At 37.9% G+C, this 20,477-nt stretch overlaps 2 protein-coding genes and 1 long non-coding RNA gene across 5 annotated transcripts in view; 1 reads left to right on the top strand and 2 right to left on the bottom strand.

Moving 5' to 3' along the window:
* Positions 1–20,477, top strand: part of LOC111421286 (KH domain-containing, RNA-binding, signal transduction-associated protein 2-like) — a 249,709-nt gene that overhangs the window by 112,744 nt on the left and 116,488 nt on the right. The window lies entirely within an intron of this gene.
* Positions 4–677, bottom strand: LOC111421276 (rhinocerosin-like). The gene is made up of 2 exons (XM_023054420.2): positions 567–677; positions 4–456 (listed from the first exon to the last, which is right to left on the bottom strand). Exon 2 carries the CDS (start codon positions 454–456, stop codon positions 79–81), a length of 378 nt encoding a protein of 125 aa, XP_022910188.2. The 5' UTR covers positions 567–677; the 3' UTR covers positions 4–78.
* On the bottom strand, positions 17,034–18,153 carry LOC111421282 (uncharacterized). Its single transcript, XR_002707176.2, has 2 exons — positions 17,417–18,153; positions 17,034–17,363 (listed from the first exon to the last, which is right to left on the bottom strand). It is a non-coding gene; the product is annotated as an uncharacterized lncRNA (long non-coding RNA).

Here is a 20,477-nt window from a genome sequence, read left to right as displayed (position 1 = left end):
ATATTTATAATTTTTATAGTATTTTATTTATTAAAGAACGTAAAAATAAAAAAATAAATAACAAAATGTTTGTGTATTCTACCATCTGTGTTGAACACCAACGCTCCAGTTCGGTTTAGCCTTATTTGGGCCTCTAACAACTTTACTCCAACTTCCAGTAACTTGAGTTTGATCGGTACTGTGACCAGCATTGATTTTCGCAATGGTGTCAGCTCCAACTCTATCAACGTTTCCTCCTACACTCCAGGGGTAAGGATTTTCCGTGCTGCCCCCAATCTGTGGGGCACCTGGGGCAAAAGATCTTCTATATCTAACGTGTTCATCAATATCTACAGGTTCATATTGTTCCGGTTCGTAATGCCCTACGATTAAATACTGTTGGTATTGATCCTCAGGGATAACATACGCTGTGGAAGCAGCCACCAAGGCAAATAAAGCGATGCATTTGATCATCATCTATTGAAAAAAAAAAATACAATAAATTTAATTGCTTATTTTTATACTCCATTCAAAACGCGAAATAGGTGGATAATGGCGCTATTAATTCCAGCAAGAAAAGCACTTACTGTTTACAAGATTTATCTGCTGAAGGAGCACGTTGACAGTGTGGAATCCAAGTGTGTCGGGCTGCTCGGTCGAGAGATTTGCTCTATGGTTCGTAACGAGAAGCGAGCTGAGTATATATACTCTGAACTCGCGCACAATCTGTTGCATATTGGATAAAGGGGAATCACTGCGTCCCGCTGTTTGGCCGTGTTTCTTTTTTAGTTGTTCATCTGCGACGTGAAATCCCGCAGATAGGTTCAATCTTATCGCCAGGATTAGGACGTTGCTCTTTTGACCGTCGTATGGGGAATTCCTTTTAAGCAATTTCACGTTTATCTTAAAAGAAGATATTGTTACAATTTTCTATAAATAAGAACTATTAACTATTACTATCAACAAAATATAAATACTAATTTTAAAAATAATTAGTTGGAATAACAAAATTTTCAGGAATTTTATCTAAAAGTGTGCAGATTCTAATCAAAAAAATACTAAGTAGTTATTACAGATGAATCTATTTCTTAATAACGCAAAAAACCACACCTGGAACTTGAACTGAACAAAAGGAAATACATTCCGACTTGAAACGCATAAGTATCGTTGCGAACAACGTTGCAAAACGCATTCATAACAAAGTAAAACGTCACTATATACGTTGCAGTACATTTTCGTTGAAAAACCGCAAGGTAATGGGCAAAGAAAGGAAGTGCAAGAGGGAAGAAATGACGGTACGTTGTTTGTGTCGGCGAAGTGCAGAGTTCCCTCGACGGCTATTTGTAGGGTAATTCTGTTTTCAATTCGCCCTTCGCGATGGAGATGGAGATTTTATCTTGCGCGCTCCTTTCGGGCTTATTACTCGTCGCCATTTTAATCTTTGACGTTAGCAAAACAGAAACGCGAACTTCTCTCAAAATCCACCGAGGGTATAACCGTTAAAATTATAATGAAACGAGATGAGTGACCAAAAAAAGTTTTTATTTCTCAAAAAATAAGCTTGTCGTAAAATGGTGAATAAAAAGTTTTCGGATAAAAAGAATTTTTATTTCGGCTTTTTATTCGGCTAAGTCCGAATGTTTCTAGTTCTCGGTGTAGTGTTAGTTCTAGTTTTACACTAACACTATCATTAGAACTAACACAAGACCTAGAACTAGAATCATTTGGGTTTAGCCATCTTGAGAGACGTACGGCTAAATCTGAATGTTTATATAATATTTTACGCTATCACTAGAACTAACACAAGACCTAGAACTAGAATCATTCGGGTTTAGCCGTCTTGAGAGACGTGCGGCTAAACCCGAATGTTTCTAGTTCTAGGTCTAGTGTTAGTTCTAGATTTACACTAGCACTATCACTAGAACTAACACAAGACCTACAACTAGAATCATTCGGGTTTAGCCGTCTTGAGAGACGTGCGGCTAAATCCGAATGTTTCTAGTTCTAGGTCTAGTGTTAGTTCTAGTTTTGCACTAGCACTAGAACTAACACCAGACCTAGAACTAGAATCATTCGGGTTTAGCCGTCTTGAGAGACGTGCGGCTAAACCCGAATGTTTCTAGTGCTAGGTCTAGTGTTAGTTCTAATTTTACACTATCACTAGAACTAACACAAAACCTAAAACTAGAATCATTCGGGTTTAGCCGTCTTGAGAGACGTGCGGCTAAACCCGAATGTTTCTAGTTCTAGGTCTAGTGTTAGTTCTAGTTTTACACTATCACTAGAACTAACACAAGACCTAGAACTAGAATCATTCGGGTTTAGCCGTCTTGAGAGACGTGCGGCTAAACCCGAATGTTTCTAGTGCTAGGTCTAGTGTTAGTTCTAATTTTACACTATCACTAGAACTAACACAAAACCTAAAACTAGAATCATTCGGGTTTAGCCGTCTTGAGAGACGTGCGGCTAAACCCGAATGTTTCTAGTTCTAGGTCTAGTGTTAGTTCTAGTTTTACACTATCACTAGAACTAACACAAGACCTAGAACTAGAATCATTCGGGTTTAGCCGTCTTGAGAGACGTGCGGCTAAACCCGAATGTTTCTAGTGCTAGGTCTAGTGTTAGTTCTAATTTTACACTATCACTAGAATTAACACAAGACCTAAAACTAGAATCATTCGGGTTTAGCCGTCTTGAGAGACGTGCGGCTAAACCCGAATGTTTCTAGTTCTAGGTCTAGTGTTAGTTCTAGTTTTACACTATCACTAGAACAAACACAAGACCTAGAACAAGAATCATTCGGGTTTAGCCGTCTTAAGAGAGGTGCGGCTAAACCCGAATGTTTCTAGTTCTAGGTCTAGTGTTAGTTCTAATTTTACACTATCACTAGAACTAACACAAGACCTAGAACTAGAATCATTCGGGTTTAACCGTCTTGAGAGACGTGTGGCTAAACCCGAATGTTTCTAATTCTAGGTCTAGTGTTAGTTCTAGATTTACACTAGCACTATCACTAGAACTAACACAAGACCTACAACTAGAATCATTCGGGTTTAGCCGTCTTGAGAGACGTGCGGCTAAACCCGAATGTTTCTAGTTCTAGGTCTAGTGTTAGTTCTAGTTTTACACTATCACTAGAACTAACACAAGACCTAGAACTAGAATCATTCGGGTTTAGCCGTCTTGAGAGACGTGCGGCTAAACCCGAATGTTTCTAGTGCTAGGTCTAGTGTTAGTTCTAATTTTACACTATCACTAGAACTAACACAAGGCCTAGAACTAGAATCATTCGGGTTTAGCCGTCTTGAGAGACGTGCGGCTAAACCCGAATGTTTCTAGTTCTAGGTCTAGTGTTACTTCTAATTTTACACTATCACTAAAACTAACACAAGATCTAGAACTAGAATCATTCGGGTTTAGCCGTCTTGAGAGACGTACGGCTAAACCCGAATGTTTCTAGTGCTAGGTCTAGTGTTAGTTCTAATTTTACACTATCACTAGAACTAACACTAGACCTAGAAAGTTTCGGGTTTAGCCGTGCGTCTTTCAAGACGACTAAACCCGAATGATTCTAGTTATAGGTATCCCAATTAAAGCGTGAAGGAATGTTAAGACCGGTAGTTTTCTTTTGAAAACCAAATTAAAGCGTGAAGAAACCCAAATTAAAGCGTGAAGGAATGTTAGGATAGGTCAGTTTTGTTTTGAAACTCTAATTATAATAATAATATATATATATGTTTATTGCTGATGCAACAAAGAATTTACAAGCCCACAAAAAGAATACAAAAAATAATACATAAAGGTAAATAAAATAATAAACACTCTGAAATTATCAACAAAACCGGACTTAATAACAGCGCATCATCAAAAAGAGCCGAGTCAATGCAGACATAGCTTGTCTGCTATTGTTTTTCATCGGCCCTTTTATAATAGAAATAATAAATAAATTGGTTTCAAACAAGATAGCACTAACTATATATATATATAAAAAAACTATATTAACAGAAGTAAGCACCTAAATTAGTTAGCAATGAAAGATAACAATAATAAGGAATAATAAAAAAAAAATACAACAAAATTAAAGAACAAAAACATAGCAAAATGAAGAAAAGGTTGAACAAGCTGCCGCGAACAATCTCCCCCTGCCCTGTTAGGTCATACAATTCAGAAATGTAAAAAGTGAATATTACCTCTTAATAAGAACTTAAATTTAAAATTTAAATTTAAATGCTGTTCAATCAAAAGAATTTTTTTATAATATGACTTGAAACTTCGCTCACTCAGCTGCTTGACTGAATCAGGAAGGCTATTCATAATAGTAGTTACATTATAAGAGTAAGATCTTTTAAAGATTTGAAGTTCATGGCGTGGTATGCATAATATGTGCCGATGTCGTATATTAATATTGTGCACGTCACTGCGATACCTGATTCTATTGGCTAAATATGGTGGACATTTATACATAATAATTCTGTGAAAGAGGCAAGCACTGTGAAGGATTCTACGACGCGTCATATTCAACCAATTTGCCCAATTCAGAGTGTGTGATATGTTTTCCCGTCTTTTAATACCATATATAAACCTCAGACATGAGTTCTGCACTCTTTGGATACGCACTTTGGTTACAGAGTCTAAGCATGGATGATATAAAGCATCTCCGTAATTGAATATGGACAGAACAAGAGCTTCACATAATTGGATTTTCAAACGTTGGTTAAGTAAGCTCCTATTACTGTACAATAATTTAAGCTTCACGTAGGCTCTACGAATTAGTGAAGAAACATGTCCAAGGAATCGGAGTGCGGTATCAAGACGTATACCCAAATTACAGCACTCGTCCGTAAAATTCAATTTAAAACCACCCACTCCGACACTCAGAGACCCCTTGACCCTGTTCACCACACCACCACTCCCAAATACCATAACTGCTGATTTAGACGGATTAATAATCAAACAATGATTTGAAGCTTCGTGGGCCTATTTGTCTAAATCAGAATTGATAGCTCTTTCAGCCTTGTCAATGTTATTCTCATTGAATGAGTAATAGACCTGAGTATCGTCAGCATACATGTGAGCAGTGCAATAGTCTAGTACTTTTGGTAAAGCAGCCGTATAAATTAGATAGAGCAGAGGGCCAAGAATTGAACCCTGCGGCACGCCTGAGGACACCACTGCTGCTGAAGATTCCTTTCCATGAAGCTTAACAGTTTGTGACCGATTCAGGAGGTAACTATTAAAAAACTTTATGGCACCCTCCGAAAGGCCAATATGGTGGAGTATTGCTAAGAGAGTGGGGTGGTGAATGGTATCAAAGGCCTTAGAGAAGTCCAAGAGAATCAGGATCGTGGCGCTTTTTTGGTCAATTGCATGGAAAATATCATCCGTGACATCGAGAAGGGCTGTCGTACAACTGTGTCTTGAACGAAAACCATACTGACGGACTGGTAGAATATTAAATTTATTTAGATGCTGGGTAAGTTTAGTAGCAACCACTTTTTCCAGAATCTTGGACAATATAGGCAAAATACTTATGGGGCGGAGATCTTTAAGTTCCCGAGGGCTGGATGTTTTTGGAATTGGCGTGACTTGAGCAATCTTCCAAAGGTCAGGAAACACAGACAATTCAAGGCAGTAGTTCACAATATGACATATATACGGTATAATTGTTGGACAACACATATTCAACATTTTAACACTAATACCGTCAACTCCAACTGTAGTTGTCTTAATGTTACAAAGAATATCCAATATTTCCTCTTCCGAAGCGAGAGAAAAGGACAGTGATTCGATGACACCAGGGAAGATATTAGATTGATAATGCCGAATTAAATTGGCGTCACCCAACACACTGATCTGTGCATCGAGGAAAAACTCATTAACTTGATCGGCGTTGCCTATAAATTCAGGAATTGTCCGTTGCCTGACACTAACAATACCCATCGACCGGAAACTCTGCCAAAGTTCACGAGAATTTTTACTATCTAACATATGTGACAGATACGCCCTCTTCTCTTTTTGAATAGAAGAATTAGTAAAATTTGTAACATATATAGGAACTGATCAATAGCAACCCTCTTTTGCTTCTTTCAATTTGAAAACAGTCCTCCGAATTAAAAAATAGAGTATAGGTACAAATGATTAATATAGATAATGAAACATTTCTAAATATGGATGTGGAAAATGTCGCCCTAGTATTAAACTCCTTTCCTTCACGGTACGCGTAGTCTCAAAGTACCATCAAATGAGGCCCTTAAGTGCGCCATAGGGAATATAAATCCCGAAACTTGAGAGAAACCCGGACCCGTACCTGTCAAATTAAAATAACGCTTCGTGATTCGTTTTAAAGCTGTGCAACTTGTTCCACTCCCGCAGAAGCTCGTTCAGTCTCGTAATCCAAACTTTAAATGTCTAATTTTGTAATTATTCCAAAACATGCCTCGCCTGTCTCGCCCGCTCTAACAATAGTAATGTGCGCGCAAATTTAAAATTCAATTATAATTACATTCGGGCGGAATGAAACTGTGGTCGCCGCACCCTTATGAACCGAGAAATTCTAATTTGCCATCAAAAATAATCATGGGGTCGAAACAACCTTTAACAGATTTAACGAACATGTAGCTTTGCGCAAAAGCGTTTCTACAATCGGAAAACTGTCAGCAGTTTCAACCCCCTGCGCGTACATCTGCAACACTAAGAATATTAAAATGTTTTCGGACGAGGCACGTGAGCTTGTGATTTACGACCTCATTTTGAAGATACGTGTTGTTACCTAGTTTCTGGGATTTCACTATAACGTTTTCACGATTTGAATATGGTAAGTTTTTTTTAATATGTATAAATTTGATGTCATGCTAACATGTTGTTTATTACTTCCGAAGGATTTTAATGTACAACCCGAAGGATTTCATGAATGTTGGTATTTTTAGATGTTCCGTGACAATTACAGAAACTTCATAGAATTCGAAATACCGTGGATTCCGACTTAAAGGAAATTAATAGAATGTCGTAATTAAATTGGTCTTTAATGTTTGAACAAATTAGTAAAAATATTTCGGTTTAATTATGGATGTTAAATCCAAGGGGAAATACGTTTTAATCATAAAAATGAAGTTCCAAAACTCTTCTATTTTTTTACTTTGCTCTTGTGGTTTTACTTTGTAAAGAATGCTTTTGGCAATGTTGTTCCGTTGGGGTATCGAGCGCGAAACCAATTTACATCCCATTTAAATGTGATCCGTTAAGGTGTGCTTCGTTAAAGTTTAGACTTTCGAAGGTTGGAGTAGTGCACATAAAGTAATTTTTCAACCGAAGTTCTGCCGAATTTTGCCCGGGGCGTTTCGCAAAGTTGCATCGAATAAACTTGTCCGGAGGCTAAGACGAATGAATGACTTATGAAATATTAATACGGCGGACTTGGGCGGGACTGGGCGAAATGGGAATAAATTTCAATATAAAAATACGACCAAGGTACTCGACTATTCGACTGAAATATTTAAATAAAGAGATGGGTTCGCGACGTGAGGTTATGCCCTTTTCTTTACTTATATTGTATACTCAAAACTTCTTGAGCTATAATTTTTTTAGGCTCAATAACAAAATTATATACCTATTGTTAATAAAATCGATTTAAATATTTATACATCTAAGAGCAAAACCGGAAGAAAGCAATATTGTTAAGAATAAAGTTTGCTACAACTTTAATACTAAAACATTTGGAATCTTGTTCTTTACAACAGAATGTAAATCCACGATTTATAGGTCTTAGGGCCGGTTATACAATATACCGATAAATCTACCTGATAACTATCCGGCCGATAAACTTATAAATAAATAAATAAATAAATAATCGTTTATTGTGCAAAGCTACAAATAAGCAAAAAAAATCATAGCAGTTTAACAACAGTGCATACATTAAATACAAGTTATTAGAACGAAAATAAGGAAAGCTACTAACTATTCGCTTCGCACAACCGCCGGGCGACAATTCAGGAACAACGACCTGATCTTCCATTGTCACCCTGATACAAAAGAAAGAGAAAAAAAAAATAAAGTATACAAAAATAAAAAGATTTAATAATACTAATAAAACTAACATTAATTCACATTCCGATTACTTAAATCAATCTACATCAGACACAATTAAGAGAAGAGAAAAAAGAAAAATGCGCATATATAAATTTTACATACTTAATATAAAGATATCAAAAATTAAACGAAAACAAAAAAAATGAAAATAGAAAAAGCAAAATCAAATATGCCAGACCGTCAAATAACCAACCAGTGCTACCAACTGAAAGCGTCGCCCAATACATTCAAATATCGTCCCTGACTGATAATCAAAGTCTGACTCTCGAGTAGCCCCGCATAAAGTCCCATTCGAAACCGCACCACATCAGCAATCCTAAGCTCAATAAGCAATTCATTATATGATTTGTATATATGATAGGAAAATGAACGTTTAAACATTGAAGTTCTGTGATACGGGGGATAAATGTCGTATCCTTCCTCTTCATCTTCCTCTTGTATTACGAGTCCGAACCAAACAGTTAAAACGAATTTTATTAAATAAATACTCAGGAGTTTCAGAGTTAATTAATTTATTATAAAATAGCAGCGTGTGAAGTTGTCTTCTATTACCCATTGACAACCACCCTGCTTCAGTTAGTTTATGAGTTATGGAATCGTATTTACGGATATTATAAATAAATCTGAAACAGTTATTTTGAACTACTTGAATGCGTGTAGCATCAAGAGTACCAATCGCAGGGTGATACACTGGAACCAAGTAATTAAATTGTGACAACACAAGTGCTTCACATTATTATTATTATTATTATTATTGCTGCCGGGCTGAGGAGGGCGGCCCCTCTCGTTACCGCGACCTATAAGATCTATTGTAACTTTAGCCCTCCAATGGTTTAGGGCAAATGTAGGTCCTTAATGAACCTTAGTATTGTCCTAAGGTCTTGAACCTTTATGTCGGTAGGTAACAGGGTAGTTTTACCGAAGACGTTGTGCCTTAGACGTCCTCTGGCGACGCAATTGCACAGTATATGTTCAGCAGTTTCTGACTCGTCGTTGCATAGTCGACAAGTTTGATCCTCAGCTTGTCCAATGTGGAAGAGGTGGTATTTTAGGGGCACATGGCCGGTTAGGTAGCCTGAGAGCGTTCTTAGATCCCCTTTGCTGAGGCATAAAACCTCTTTGGTTTTGTTTTGCGACGGAGTTATCATACTCTTCGCTTGTCTGTGACCTGGAAGTTCTTTCCAGCGTAAGGCTATCTTTGAAGCCTCCCAGTTATTGATTATTTGTTTTAGGTGGCTTTTTTGTAGTCCACATCCAGGTTGGGGTCCAATGAAGGGCGTGTTTGCTGCCTCTTTGGCCAGCTTGTCGGCCTTCTCATTGCCCTCAATGTTGCTGTGACCTGGAACCCACCATAAGGTAACATCATTGCCCCTAGCGAGTTCTTTCAGGTTGTTGGTGCACTCTCTGATCAGTGCGGAGCCACACGTGTAGGCCTGAATTGCCTTTAAGGCGGCCCGACTGTCTGTGAAAATGTTTATGGATGCACCTTTTTGTCCCTTCTGTAGGTTCAAAGCGGTGCAGAAGTTTATAGCAAGAACTTCTGCTTGGAAAATTGTTAAGTCCGAGCTGAGGGGCAATTTGATGTGGCTGTTTGGTCCACTGATGCCCATGCCTACTCCAGATCTTACTGTCTTTGAAGCATCGGTGTACCAGGCTAGGGCTCCTCTTTTTAGTTGAGGCCCTCCTTTCGCCCAATCATCCCTGCTACTAAATATGACCTTATACGGTTGGTTGAAATTGTATTCCGTCGGTATAAGGTCCGTTTTAATTTCAATCAGGTGATTTAGACATGGGTCTTTGAGGATCTCGAGGTGTCCTCTGAGATTACCCTGCATCAACTTGAGTGAAGAAACTGTTTTCAGTGATAAGGCACTTAAGGCTGCCTCCTTTTGTATATATATGTGGAGCGGTGTGAGACCAAGTAGGGCTTCCAAAGCAGCCGTCGGACAGGATCTCATTGCACCCGTTATGTTAAGACATGCTAACCGCTGGATTTGTGCCAGCTGTTGTTGAGCTGTCTTATGTTTTGTTTTTGGCCACCAAACCAATGAGGCGTAGGCGACCATGGGTCTGATTATTGCTACGTAGGCCCAATGAGCCATTCGTGGTTTGAGACCCCAGTTCCTTCCTAGGAGCCTGCGGCAGATCTGGTTTGCCATGATGGCCTTTTTCCTCACCTTGTCTAAGTGTGAGTTCCAGTTTAGTTTACTATCAAGTATTACCCCTAGGTATTTAGTTTCTGTTTTGAGGTTAATAGTTCTGCTTTCAATGGAGGGTGCTTTTATTTGTAGCTTCCTTCTCCGAGTGAAAGGGACTATTTCGATTTTATTGGGATTGATGCTGAGCCCATTGCTTCTGCACCAAGTACTGGTGAGTAGTAGGGCTTTCTGCATTAGCTGAGTTATGATTGAATCATATTTACCTCGGATTGTGATTACCAGGTCATCAGCATACCCTTGTATCTTAAATCCGTTTTTAGTTAGGATGTTCATCAAGTCATCAACTACCAGGCACCATAATAGAGGTGATAGCACTCCCCCTTGGGGACATCCTCTTAGCGCCTTTATAGTCAGCGACTCGCCTCCCAGACTGGCTGTGATCTGCCGACTTTTCAACATGGCTATACACCACTTGATTGTCGACGGATGTATGTCTTTTGCGTTTAAAGCCTTCTCTATGGATTCATATGAGGTGTTATCAAACGCACCCTCTATATCTATGAAAGCACAAAGGGCTATCTCTTTGGTTGCAATTGCCTCCTCTAAGGTGCTAGTCAAAGCATGGAGAGCGGTAATTGTTGATTTTGCTTTCTGGTAAGCATGTTGGCTAGGGTGGAGTGGATTTGTGAGAAGCACTCCGTTCCTTAGGTATTGATCGATTACCTTTTCCATCCCTTTGAGGAGAAATGAAGTTAGGCTAATTGGTCTGTACGCCTTGGGGTCCGCGTTTGAACGCCTACCACCTTTGGGTATGAAGACCACCTTTACTTTCCTCCATAGAGTGGGTATATAGCTAAAGCTGTAGCTAGCTATATATAGGGATATTATTATTGGGAGAAGTTCTTCTAAGCCTTTTTGCAGAAAGATAGGCAGAATTCCATCTCCTCCAGGTGATTTTAGGGGCTTGAAATTCGAGATAGCCCACCTTACTCTGTTGGGTGTGAAAATATTCCCAGCTGTGCTGCGAACCCTACCTGATGGACGGGTTATGTCCATTACTTCAGGGTCGGCATCTGCATGGGGGCAGACTTTTGAGGAGGGAAAGTGTGTACTCAGTAGGAGTTCCAACGATTCCTTAGCATCCTCTGTATATTTACCATCTTGTTTGCATAGGTGGCCTAGATCAGTGTTGTGATCTTTTGCCAAGATCTTATGCAGACGAGCAACTGTAGGCGTATTGTCTATGCCTTCACAGAAGCTACGCCAGGTTTTTCTTTTGGCTTTGCGGATAGCCAAGTTATATTCCGTTAGGGCTTTTCTATAGACACCCCATGTTTGCTCGAGTTTGGAATTCCTGACTTTATTATATAGTCTTCTAACCATGACTCGCTGGTTTTCAAGGTCCTTGTTCCACCAAGGCACATTGGATTGTGCTCTTTTGTGTTTTATTGGACAGCTTGATTCATACGCACTATGTATGAGATTGTTTAGTTGAACAGAGGCTATTTCGAGATCCTCTCTGCTTTCAATCTTTGTTTTGATTTCATCAACCTCTTCGCCGATGTGTCTACAAAAAGAGCACCAATCAGTGAGTGAGGGGATTCTGAATTCTGTTTGTTTTGTCATGTCTGCTACAATGACAAAGCGAATATGCTTGTGATCCGCTAAAGTGATTTCACGCGAAACATGCCAGTTTGCGATTTGCGAATTAAGGCGAGGCGTGGCTAGGCTTATGTCTAGCACCTCTTGTCGACTCTTGGTAACAAAAGTCGGTACGTTACCTCTGTTGAGGATATCTAAATTTGTAGTTTGAAGGTATTGGTAAAGATACTCACCCCTTTTGTTTGTGTCTGAGCTGTTCCATGCGAGATGATGTGCGTTCGCATCGCAGCCCAGGAGGAGTTGTTTTCCCCTCTTATTGCAATATTCGATGAGGTCTTTTACCTCTTGTGGCGGTGGATCGTCCGAATCACCGGGGAAGTATGCCGAGGCTATAATCGCCTCTTGCTTGCCTCCCGGCGTCGGCAATACCGCTGACATTGCAACCAAGTCCCTAGAGATAAACTGGGTTAATGGTAGGCAGTTTAAAGAGGATTTAGCGAGTATCGCTGCTCGCGCAGGGCACTCTCCTCTGTAATAAAATAACTTACCTGCTTTTGTTGATAGTCTTCTGACTATTCCTCCATATACATATGGTTCCTGAATCAACGCAACATGTATGTTGGGGCTGTGGAAGCCCTTGACCAGCACGTCGGAGGCGCTTTTACAGTGCTGGATGTTGGCCTGGATGAAGCCTACACCCGCCATTATTGTTTGGCGGGTGCAATTTTGGGAGCGGCAGTTTTGCCCTTACCCTTTTTTTCGGAACTAACCTTACCTTTACCCTTCTTGGGGTCCTTGGCGGTTCCGGAAGTTCCAGGTGTTGGTTCGGGTTCTTCTTTCTGTGGCGTAGGCTTGCCGCTCTTTTGCCTCAGGGTGATTTGCCCGAACTTGTAGCTAACCTTATAGTTTGTTCTTTTAAGGTTCTCTACGGAGGGATGGTCAACGGACAACGTAAGAAAGGCACTGCTGCCTTCGGTCGTCCTTTTGAGCACCCTCCATTCGTTGGTGTTCAGGCCTTCGTTTTGGCCTTTAACAATTTTTAGAATGCGGTCTGATTTTTCATCCGCACTGTTGGGGAAATAGGCGTTCATGATAGTCGCTCTAGGTAGCTCCTTTTCATCGATAGCCATTAGGGATGCGCCCTCCCATGGTTGTAGGGTTGGAGTTACGGACTTTATCCAGTCCGCTGTTTCCTGGTTTTCGCAGTTGACTACCAGCCATCCTGCCTTAAATGTGGTGCTTCACATAGTCTCCTTCTTAAGCGAGTAGGAAGACACGAGCGGTGAGGATATATCATCCGCAGGCCCATATATGCATTTTTTATGTACCGGCTAATTTGAGTGCCATATCTAAAATCATTTGACAAAGAAAGACCCAAACTCTTAGCCTCCTCAACAATGGGGAGGGTACATCCATCTATGTTAATGTTTATTAGATTTTTCAACTACGCACAGACACGCCGATTGCCGAACAGCACAACCGCAGATTTAGCTGGATTTAATTTCAACTGATGCATATTTGATGTTACCCACAGGGTTTGGAGGTCCAGATTGATTTTCTCTTGAGCAGCAATATATTCCTCAGGTTTGAAAGAATAATACAGCTGAGTATCATCGGCATACATATGAAACTTATTAAATTTAATGCCTTTAAAAATAAGTGAAGTGTATAAGGTATACAAGAGTGGCGCGATTATTGAACCCTGTGGGACACCATGCTCCACCAGTCTAGGAGCAGACAGCACATTATCAATTTGAACAGCTTGGCAACGATCATTTAGGTAACTACCAAGGAGTTGCCGTCCAGACTTACTCAGACCAAAGTATTTTAAAATGTTTAACAACGTTATGTGGTTAACCGTATCAAACGATTTACTATAATCCAACAGCACCATTATTGTAATATCGCCCCTATCTGTAGCCTCCGTAACAGCCAACATCGCCGTCGTACAACTATGCCCCTCCCTAAATCCAGACTGAGTAGGTGGAAGGATATCATATAGATTGGCAAATTGTGACAGTTGATTCTGGATCACTCTCTCAAAGACCTTACAAAGAAATGGGAGGATGCTAATAGGCCGGAGGTCATTAAAAGACAAAGGTTTTGAAACTTTAGGTATAGGTTTGACTATTGCACATTTCCAACAGTCTGGAACCGTGTTCTCCATCAAGCATGAGTTGATAATATGCGTAACATAAGGCAACACTGTAGGGCAGCACAGCTTTATCATCTGGGAACTTAAACCGTCAGAACCCGCTGAAGACGATTTAGAATTATAGATAACATCTTTTATAGCGTCAACGGTAACCGGTAAAAATTCAAAGTTTCTGCCTGGAAAAGGGGAACAATCATACATGTCCACATCATACCCAACATTGCGAAAACTGTTCGCCACATCCGCAACCCCGTCAATGAAAAAGTTGTTAAGTTCAGCAACCTGCTTCAAACAGCAAGGCAAGTCAACTTGCTTCCTCCGCTTTACGGCTAAGGACTCGAGACGACGCCACACGTTTTTATTGGTAACGTTATTAGTTACAAAATCAAAGTATGCTCGTTTTTCTGCTGTTACCGCACGGAAAGTCAAATTTCGCAAATCTTTGTAATACTCCCAGGTACCGCTACTACCGGTTTGTTTGAATCTTTTCTTAGCAGCGTCTCGAAGTTTCATCATTAATTTTAAATTTTCAGTTAACCAAGGAGGGTTAATTTTAGAGAAAGTACACTTTTTTATAGGTGCATGTTGGTCAAACAGCGATAAGATCTCACTATTAAAATAATTCACCTTCTCATTAACAGAATTCATTCTCAATAAGGTTTCAAAAGGAACAAGATGCAGGTCACTAGTAAATTGCTCTAGATTAATATGAGTAATGCTACGAAGGTAACGGCAGTCGGCACGTCACGATTCGCACGCACAGCAAGTTCGCAGAAGACGACGTCGTGGTCTAAAAAGGCACAGTCAGCCACACCCGAGGAGACAACCAAAGACGCATCAAACGATATAATTAGATCTAAAAGTGTAGCGGACAATGCGGTTGTCCTGGTCGGAAGGATAAACATAATCGCTGATGTATAAACTATTTTTGTTGGTAGGATTGCTATTGGTGAAATAAGTGTCGGTTGGAAACACTTTTTCCCCGTATCTAGTAATTTGTGCTGTAGGTTGGTAACCATTTTGACAATAATAACAACTGTTTAGAAAATTTTTCATGACACAACTGACACAACATACATTTCTAGCTCTAGGTCTAATGTTAGTTCTAGTGATAGTGCTAGTTAGCATTAGGTATCATTGTATTGCAAATTTTTATTGAAGTAAAACTAGAACTAACACTAGACCTAGAACTAGAAACGTTCGGGTTTAGCTGTCTTGAGAGACGTGGGGTTAAACCCGATACTTTGTAGTTCTAGGTCTAGTGTTAGTTCTAGTTTTACACTATCACTAGAAGTAACACAAGACCTAGAACTAGAATCATTCGGGTTTAGCCGTCTTGAGAGACGTGCGGCTAAACGCGAATGTTTCTAGTTCTAGGTCTAGTGTTAGTTCTAGTTTTACACTAGCACTATCACTAGAACTAACATAAGACCTAGAACTAGAATCATTCGGGTTTAGCCGTCTTGAGAGACGTGCGGCTAAACCCGAATGTTTCTAGTTCCAGGTCTAGTGTTAGTTCTAGTTTTACACTAGCACTATCACTACAACTAACACAAGACCTAGAACTGGAATCATTCGCGTTTAGCTGTCTTGAGAGACGTGGGGCTAAACCCGATACTTTGTAGTTCTAGGTCTAGTATTAGTTCTAGTTTTACACTATCACTAGAACTAACACAAGACCTAGAACTAGAATCATTCGGGTTTAGCCGTCTTAAAAGACGTGCGGCTAAACGCGAATGTTTCTAGTTCTAGGTCTAGTGTTAGTTCTAGTTTTACACTAGCACTATCACTAGAACTAACATAAGACCTAGAACTAGAATCATTCGGGTTTAGCCGTCTTGAGAAACATGCGGCTAAACCCGAATGTTTCTAGTTCTAGGTCTAGTGTTAGTTCTAGTTTTACACTAGCACTATCACTACAATTAACACAAGACCTAGAACTGGAATCATTCGCGTTTAGCTGTCTTGAGAGACGTGGGGCTAAACCCGATACTTTGTAGTTCTAGGTCTAGTGTTAGTTCTAGTTTTACACTATCACTAGAACTAACACAAGACCTAGAACTAGAATCATTCGAGTTTAGCCGTCTTGAGAGACGTGCGGCTAAACCCGAATGTTTCTAGTTTAGTTCTAGGTCTAGTGTTAGTTCTAGTTTTCCCCTAGCACTATCACTACAACTAACACAAGACCAAGAACTGGAATCATTCGGGTTTAACCGTCATGAGAGACGTGCGGCTAAATCCGAATGTTTCTAGTTCTAGGGCTAGTGTTAATTCTAGTTTTAATTGCTATTCAGCGTTAGATTATGATATATTTTTATTGAACAAAAGGTAGAACTGACACTAGACCTAGAACTAAAAACATTCGGGTTTAACCGTCGCTGTTGGGAAGTTTATTGATATATTTTCCGGCCCTAAATAGGCTTATCTCACCTATACAGAATTAATGTTATCATAAACAAGTGCAAAAATATTAAAGAAATGAAACGAATGAATTAAAACACAAGATAAAAAGCGTGCAAAGAATCAATACAGATAACTTTATAATTACAACACATTTTAATCTACAAAGCATGTTTAAATTGTATAATGAAACACAAAAAATTTGGTATTGTAATGTTTAAATAAAGTGTTTTAATTCCGTGGTAGTTTTATGCAATTCCACGAAAAATCTGTCTATCAAACTGGAATATAAACAATACACATTGCGAAAAATAGAAAAGCGGGTTAGTAATTAATCGATGACATTTCTGCTATTCACAGCATGCATTGAAAATAAAATCTCATTACAATTGTTGTAATGTGAAAGGAAATATTCGATTTATCGAAAAAACACAATGGTACAGGTAAAACAAAACGATTTTGACAATGTTTTATTTAATATTTTGTAATTTCAAAGGTTTATGACGATGTGAGTCGTGTTTAGCTTGCAATGGGATTAAATTTAATCCCAGTAAATTAGCAAGGACTAATTTTAATCTGCGTGCGGCATCGTTTAATGTGTGTTGATGGGGAACTGTACTTAACCTAGTAGACCAAAATTAATGAACTACAAGTTAAACTACAATATTTATTTAATCATTAAATAACAATTTTTAATTTACATTTTCTTTAATTATTTTAACATTTCCAATATGAAATTGAGATCTTCTTAGTCTAATAATTGATACGTCTTGTAATTCCTCATTTAAATCAACATCTTGATTTATTGATCTATAGAAACGATGGCGAAATTGAGATTGAGATGATTCGCGTTGTCTTGCAGCTTCAGCTTCACGTTGATCTCTTTCTTGCATTAATCGTCTTCGTTCAAAATCTTGCACATTTCTATCGACGAATGCAAATGTAACAGCAATGAAGCAAAGGAAGAGAGAAATTTTTAACATCTAGATGTATATAATTAAAATTATTTATTTTTTGATATAAATTATTAGTTTACCTTAACTGTTTTTGTTTGATGTTAAGTTCTTGGAGGCTAAGTGAGAACTGATGGTTGCGGTTGATGGTCTCGCGATTTATATCTATGTTGTATGGGGAAGTACAAATTTCGAAATATGAGCTACTAAATTATTTTTGTTTGATTTAAGTCGAGAAAGTTCAAGATGAGTTCATTAAGCGATAAAAATAATTTAATAATCTCACAAATTAATTAAACGTCAGTCGCATGCAATCTAGGACAGCTTTAATCGCAAGTTGTTTAACATTAATTACTTGTTGAAACAGTGTTCTTTCTTTATTGTTTTTGTAGTAAATGAATAAATTGTTTGTTGCATTTAAATTAAATACTTAAATTTCTTTGAAGTTATTGCTATTGTAAGGACTTGTTAATGCGAATATGTAAATTACATGACCATGTAGAGTACGATTTATTGTAGAGTGTCGGATTTGTTTAACACTCTACAACAAATGCGGGATTTTCGTTCATTGTTCCGTTTAATCACAGGTCACAAAATACATAAAGTATTTCCGGGCAATACCGCGACTCCAATTATTTAGAAATTGCTATGTCGGTGTTTGGTGTTTAACCAAAATATTTTGCTAACAAAACATTTTGGTCAGCATTAATTTTACGTTAGTAAAACCCATTTTATGTGTGTAATTGGAAATTGATTTTTTCATAATAATAAAGAGTCGGTATTGTTCGTATTTGAAGTTTCTTTGTTGTATTTTTCGAGTTATAACCGAGCAAACAATAAATTTTAGTTTTACGTTTATAGTTTTCTAAGAAATCAATTTATAAAGAGGGGATTTACTTTTAACGAGAAAGTTTTGTAGCGCTTGTTTATGTACTGTTAAATTTACATATCAGGTCTATGAACTTTAAATTTAACAGGTTCACTCTCAACTATAGTAAAATATTTTATTCTTGCATTATTGATTCTAATAAAACTATAAGTCAAGTTTAAAATTAAAGTTATACCCAATAAAATTTTATAATCATAAAATTCTTTATTGCATCCTTGGCGTTTAATTATGTTCCTTGGAGTTTTAATATTCCATAATATTTTATTTCTTATTAAAACGAATTTTATTTTATTACATTAAGAGAAAATACCTGAATTATAAATCACACCCACGTTAAAGTCTGTAACCATTTTAAGAATGCAGTTTAGATTATAAGTCAGCAACTTAAGTTTACCTTGAGCTTGATCCCTTAATTTTAGCTTAGAAAATAGTTTGCGAAAGGTTATAATTTCCATTTATTAGTTAAAATTTGAAAACCATTAAAGCAGATTCTCTCATAATTTTACTATAACTATGCTCGGTTTTGTATGTAGATAAAATAACTACATAAATTATTTTCTTTTTTTTTTTTTTTTTTTTTTAATGTCAACAATAACCAGCTCAACATTACAATGTTCTTTCATGGTTTTTATAATATAATAAGGTGGTTTCACAATGATACGTGGGAAACAAATGTCTTCCTGAAACTATTCACTGTTTATTAGAATATCTTCTTCTGCCAGGTTGTCTTGGGGAAGTTTTCTTTTTAGTCGAGTATGGATTCCTAGCTCTCCCAGGTGATGACTGCGTGCACTTGGACACTTTTGCAAATTTTCCAGATATTTCCTCGTTGTTTTGTTAATATGTTCATTGATCGTTTCTATATGCAATTCTTCATGTATTTGCGAATTCCGCACAAACCACGGCGCATCTACAGCTATTCTTAATATTTTGTTTTGCAGAATTTGGATTTTGTTGATGTTTGCTTTAGCTGATGAACTCCAAACTGGGCATGCATATGTTACTATAGGTCTTATTAATGATTTATAAAGTAGCACTGCACATTCAATTTTTAATTTTGATCTTCTATTAATGATAGGGTATAGTTCGTGTAATCTGACGTATGCTTCGTTTAGTTTTTTGTTAATATGGTACTTCCATGTGAGCCTTTGGTCCAAGTAAACACCCAGATATTTAACTGCGCTATCTTTCGGATTCCAATTTAAATGATGATCATCTATTGTTATCATCGTGGGATTTTTGACTTGTCTAAGAGTGAATACCTTGGCCTCACACTTACTGGGATTTAAGTGGAAACACCATGTTGACAGCCACTTATTAATTTCATTAATTGAAATTTGCAGATCTTTGATAGATTGTTCCTGGTTTTCATTTTGCGTTATGATAACCATGTCGTCTGCAAATAATGCTTTTTGCTCATTTTCGTGAATTGGAATATCATGTAAGCAGATATTAAATAGAAGAGGTGAGAGAACGCTGCCCTGTGGAACTCCTGACTTGATGGGTTTTGATTCCGATGTATAAGCATTCACTCTAACGCAAAATTTTCTATCTTCAAGAAATGAGTAAATTAATGCTTCAAGGTATTCCGGAATGTTAGTTTTCAGGACCTTATAGATTAAGCCATATAGCCATACTGAATCAAAGGCTTTAGATATGTCTAAGAACGCAGCTGTTGTGTACTGTTTATTTTCGTACCCTCTTTCTATTATCCCGACTACTCTTGTTAGCTGATGTACTGTTGAGTGACCAGGTGTAAAACCATATTGGATGTTAGGTATGATTGTGATTTTGGGTCGTAAGCGTTCAAAAATCAGTTTTTCGAAAAGTTTACCCAAGGTTGGAAGCAAGCTAATTGGTCTATAGTTTTCAAGATTTCGTTTATTTTTCCCGGGTTTCTTAAACATTAATATTTCAGCCTCTTTCCATGTTTTAGGAAAATATCCCATATTCATACATATATTGAAGATGGAACTTAATATATTTAAAGTCTTATTCGGTAGATTTTTTATCACAGCATTGGGAATGAGGTCGTGGCCAGGAGCTTTTTTAATTGGTAACTTTTTGATAAGCGTTTGCAGTTCTTCTGGTGTTACATGATCTATGGTACTATTGTTAACAGGAAGATTAGTTTCTACATGCTGTCGAATTTTATTTGTGAATGAAAAGCTAGCTTTTGAGAATTGTGGAGTGAATGTTTTCTCTAGATAGTTTGAAAAACCTGTGGCTTTCTCAGCATCTGTACTGTAACTATT

The sequence above is a fragment of the Onthophagus taurus genome, chromosome 7 (assembly GCF_036711975.1).
Source record: "Onthophagus taurus isolate NC chromosome 7, IU_Otau_3.0, whole genome shotgun sequence".
In the NCBI taxonomy this organism is placed as follows: Eukaryota; Metazoa; Arthropoda; class Insecta; order Coleoptera; family Scarabaeidae; genus Onthophagus; species Onthophagus taurus.
Note: the sequence above shows the minus strand (reverse complement) of the source record. Positions and strands in the feature narration are given on the sequence as shown.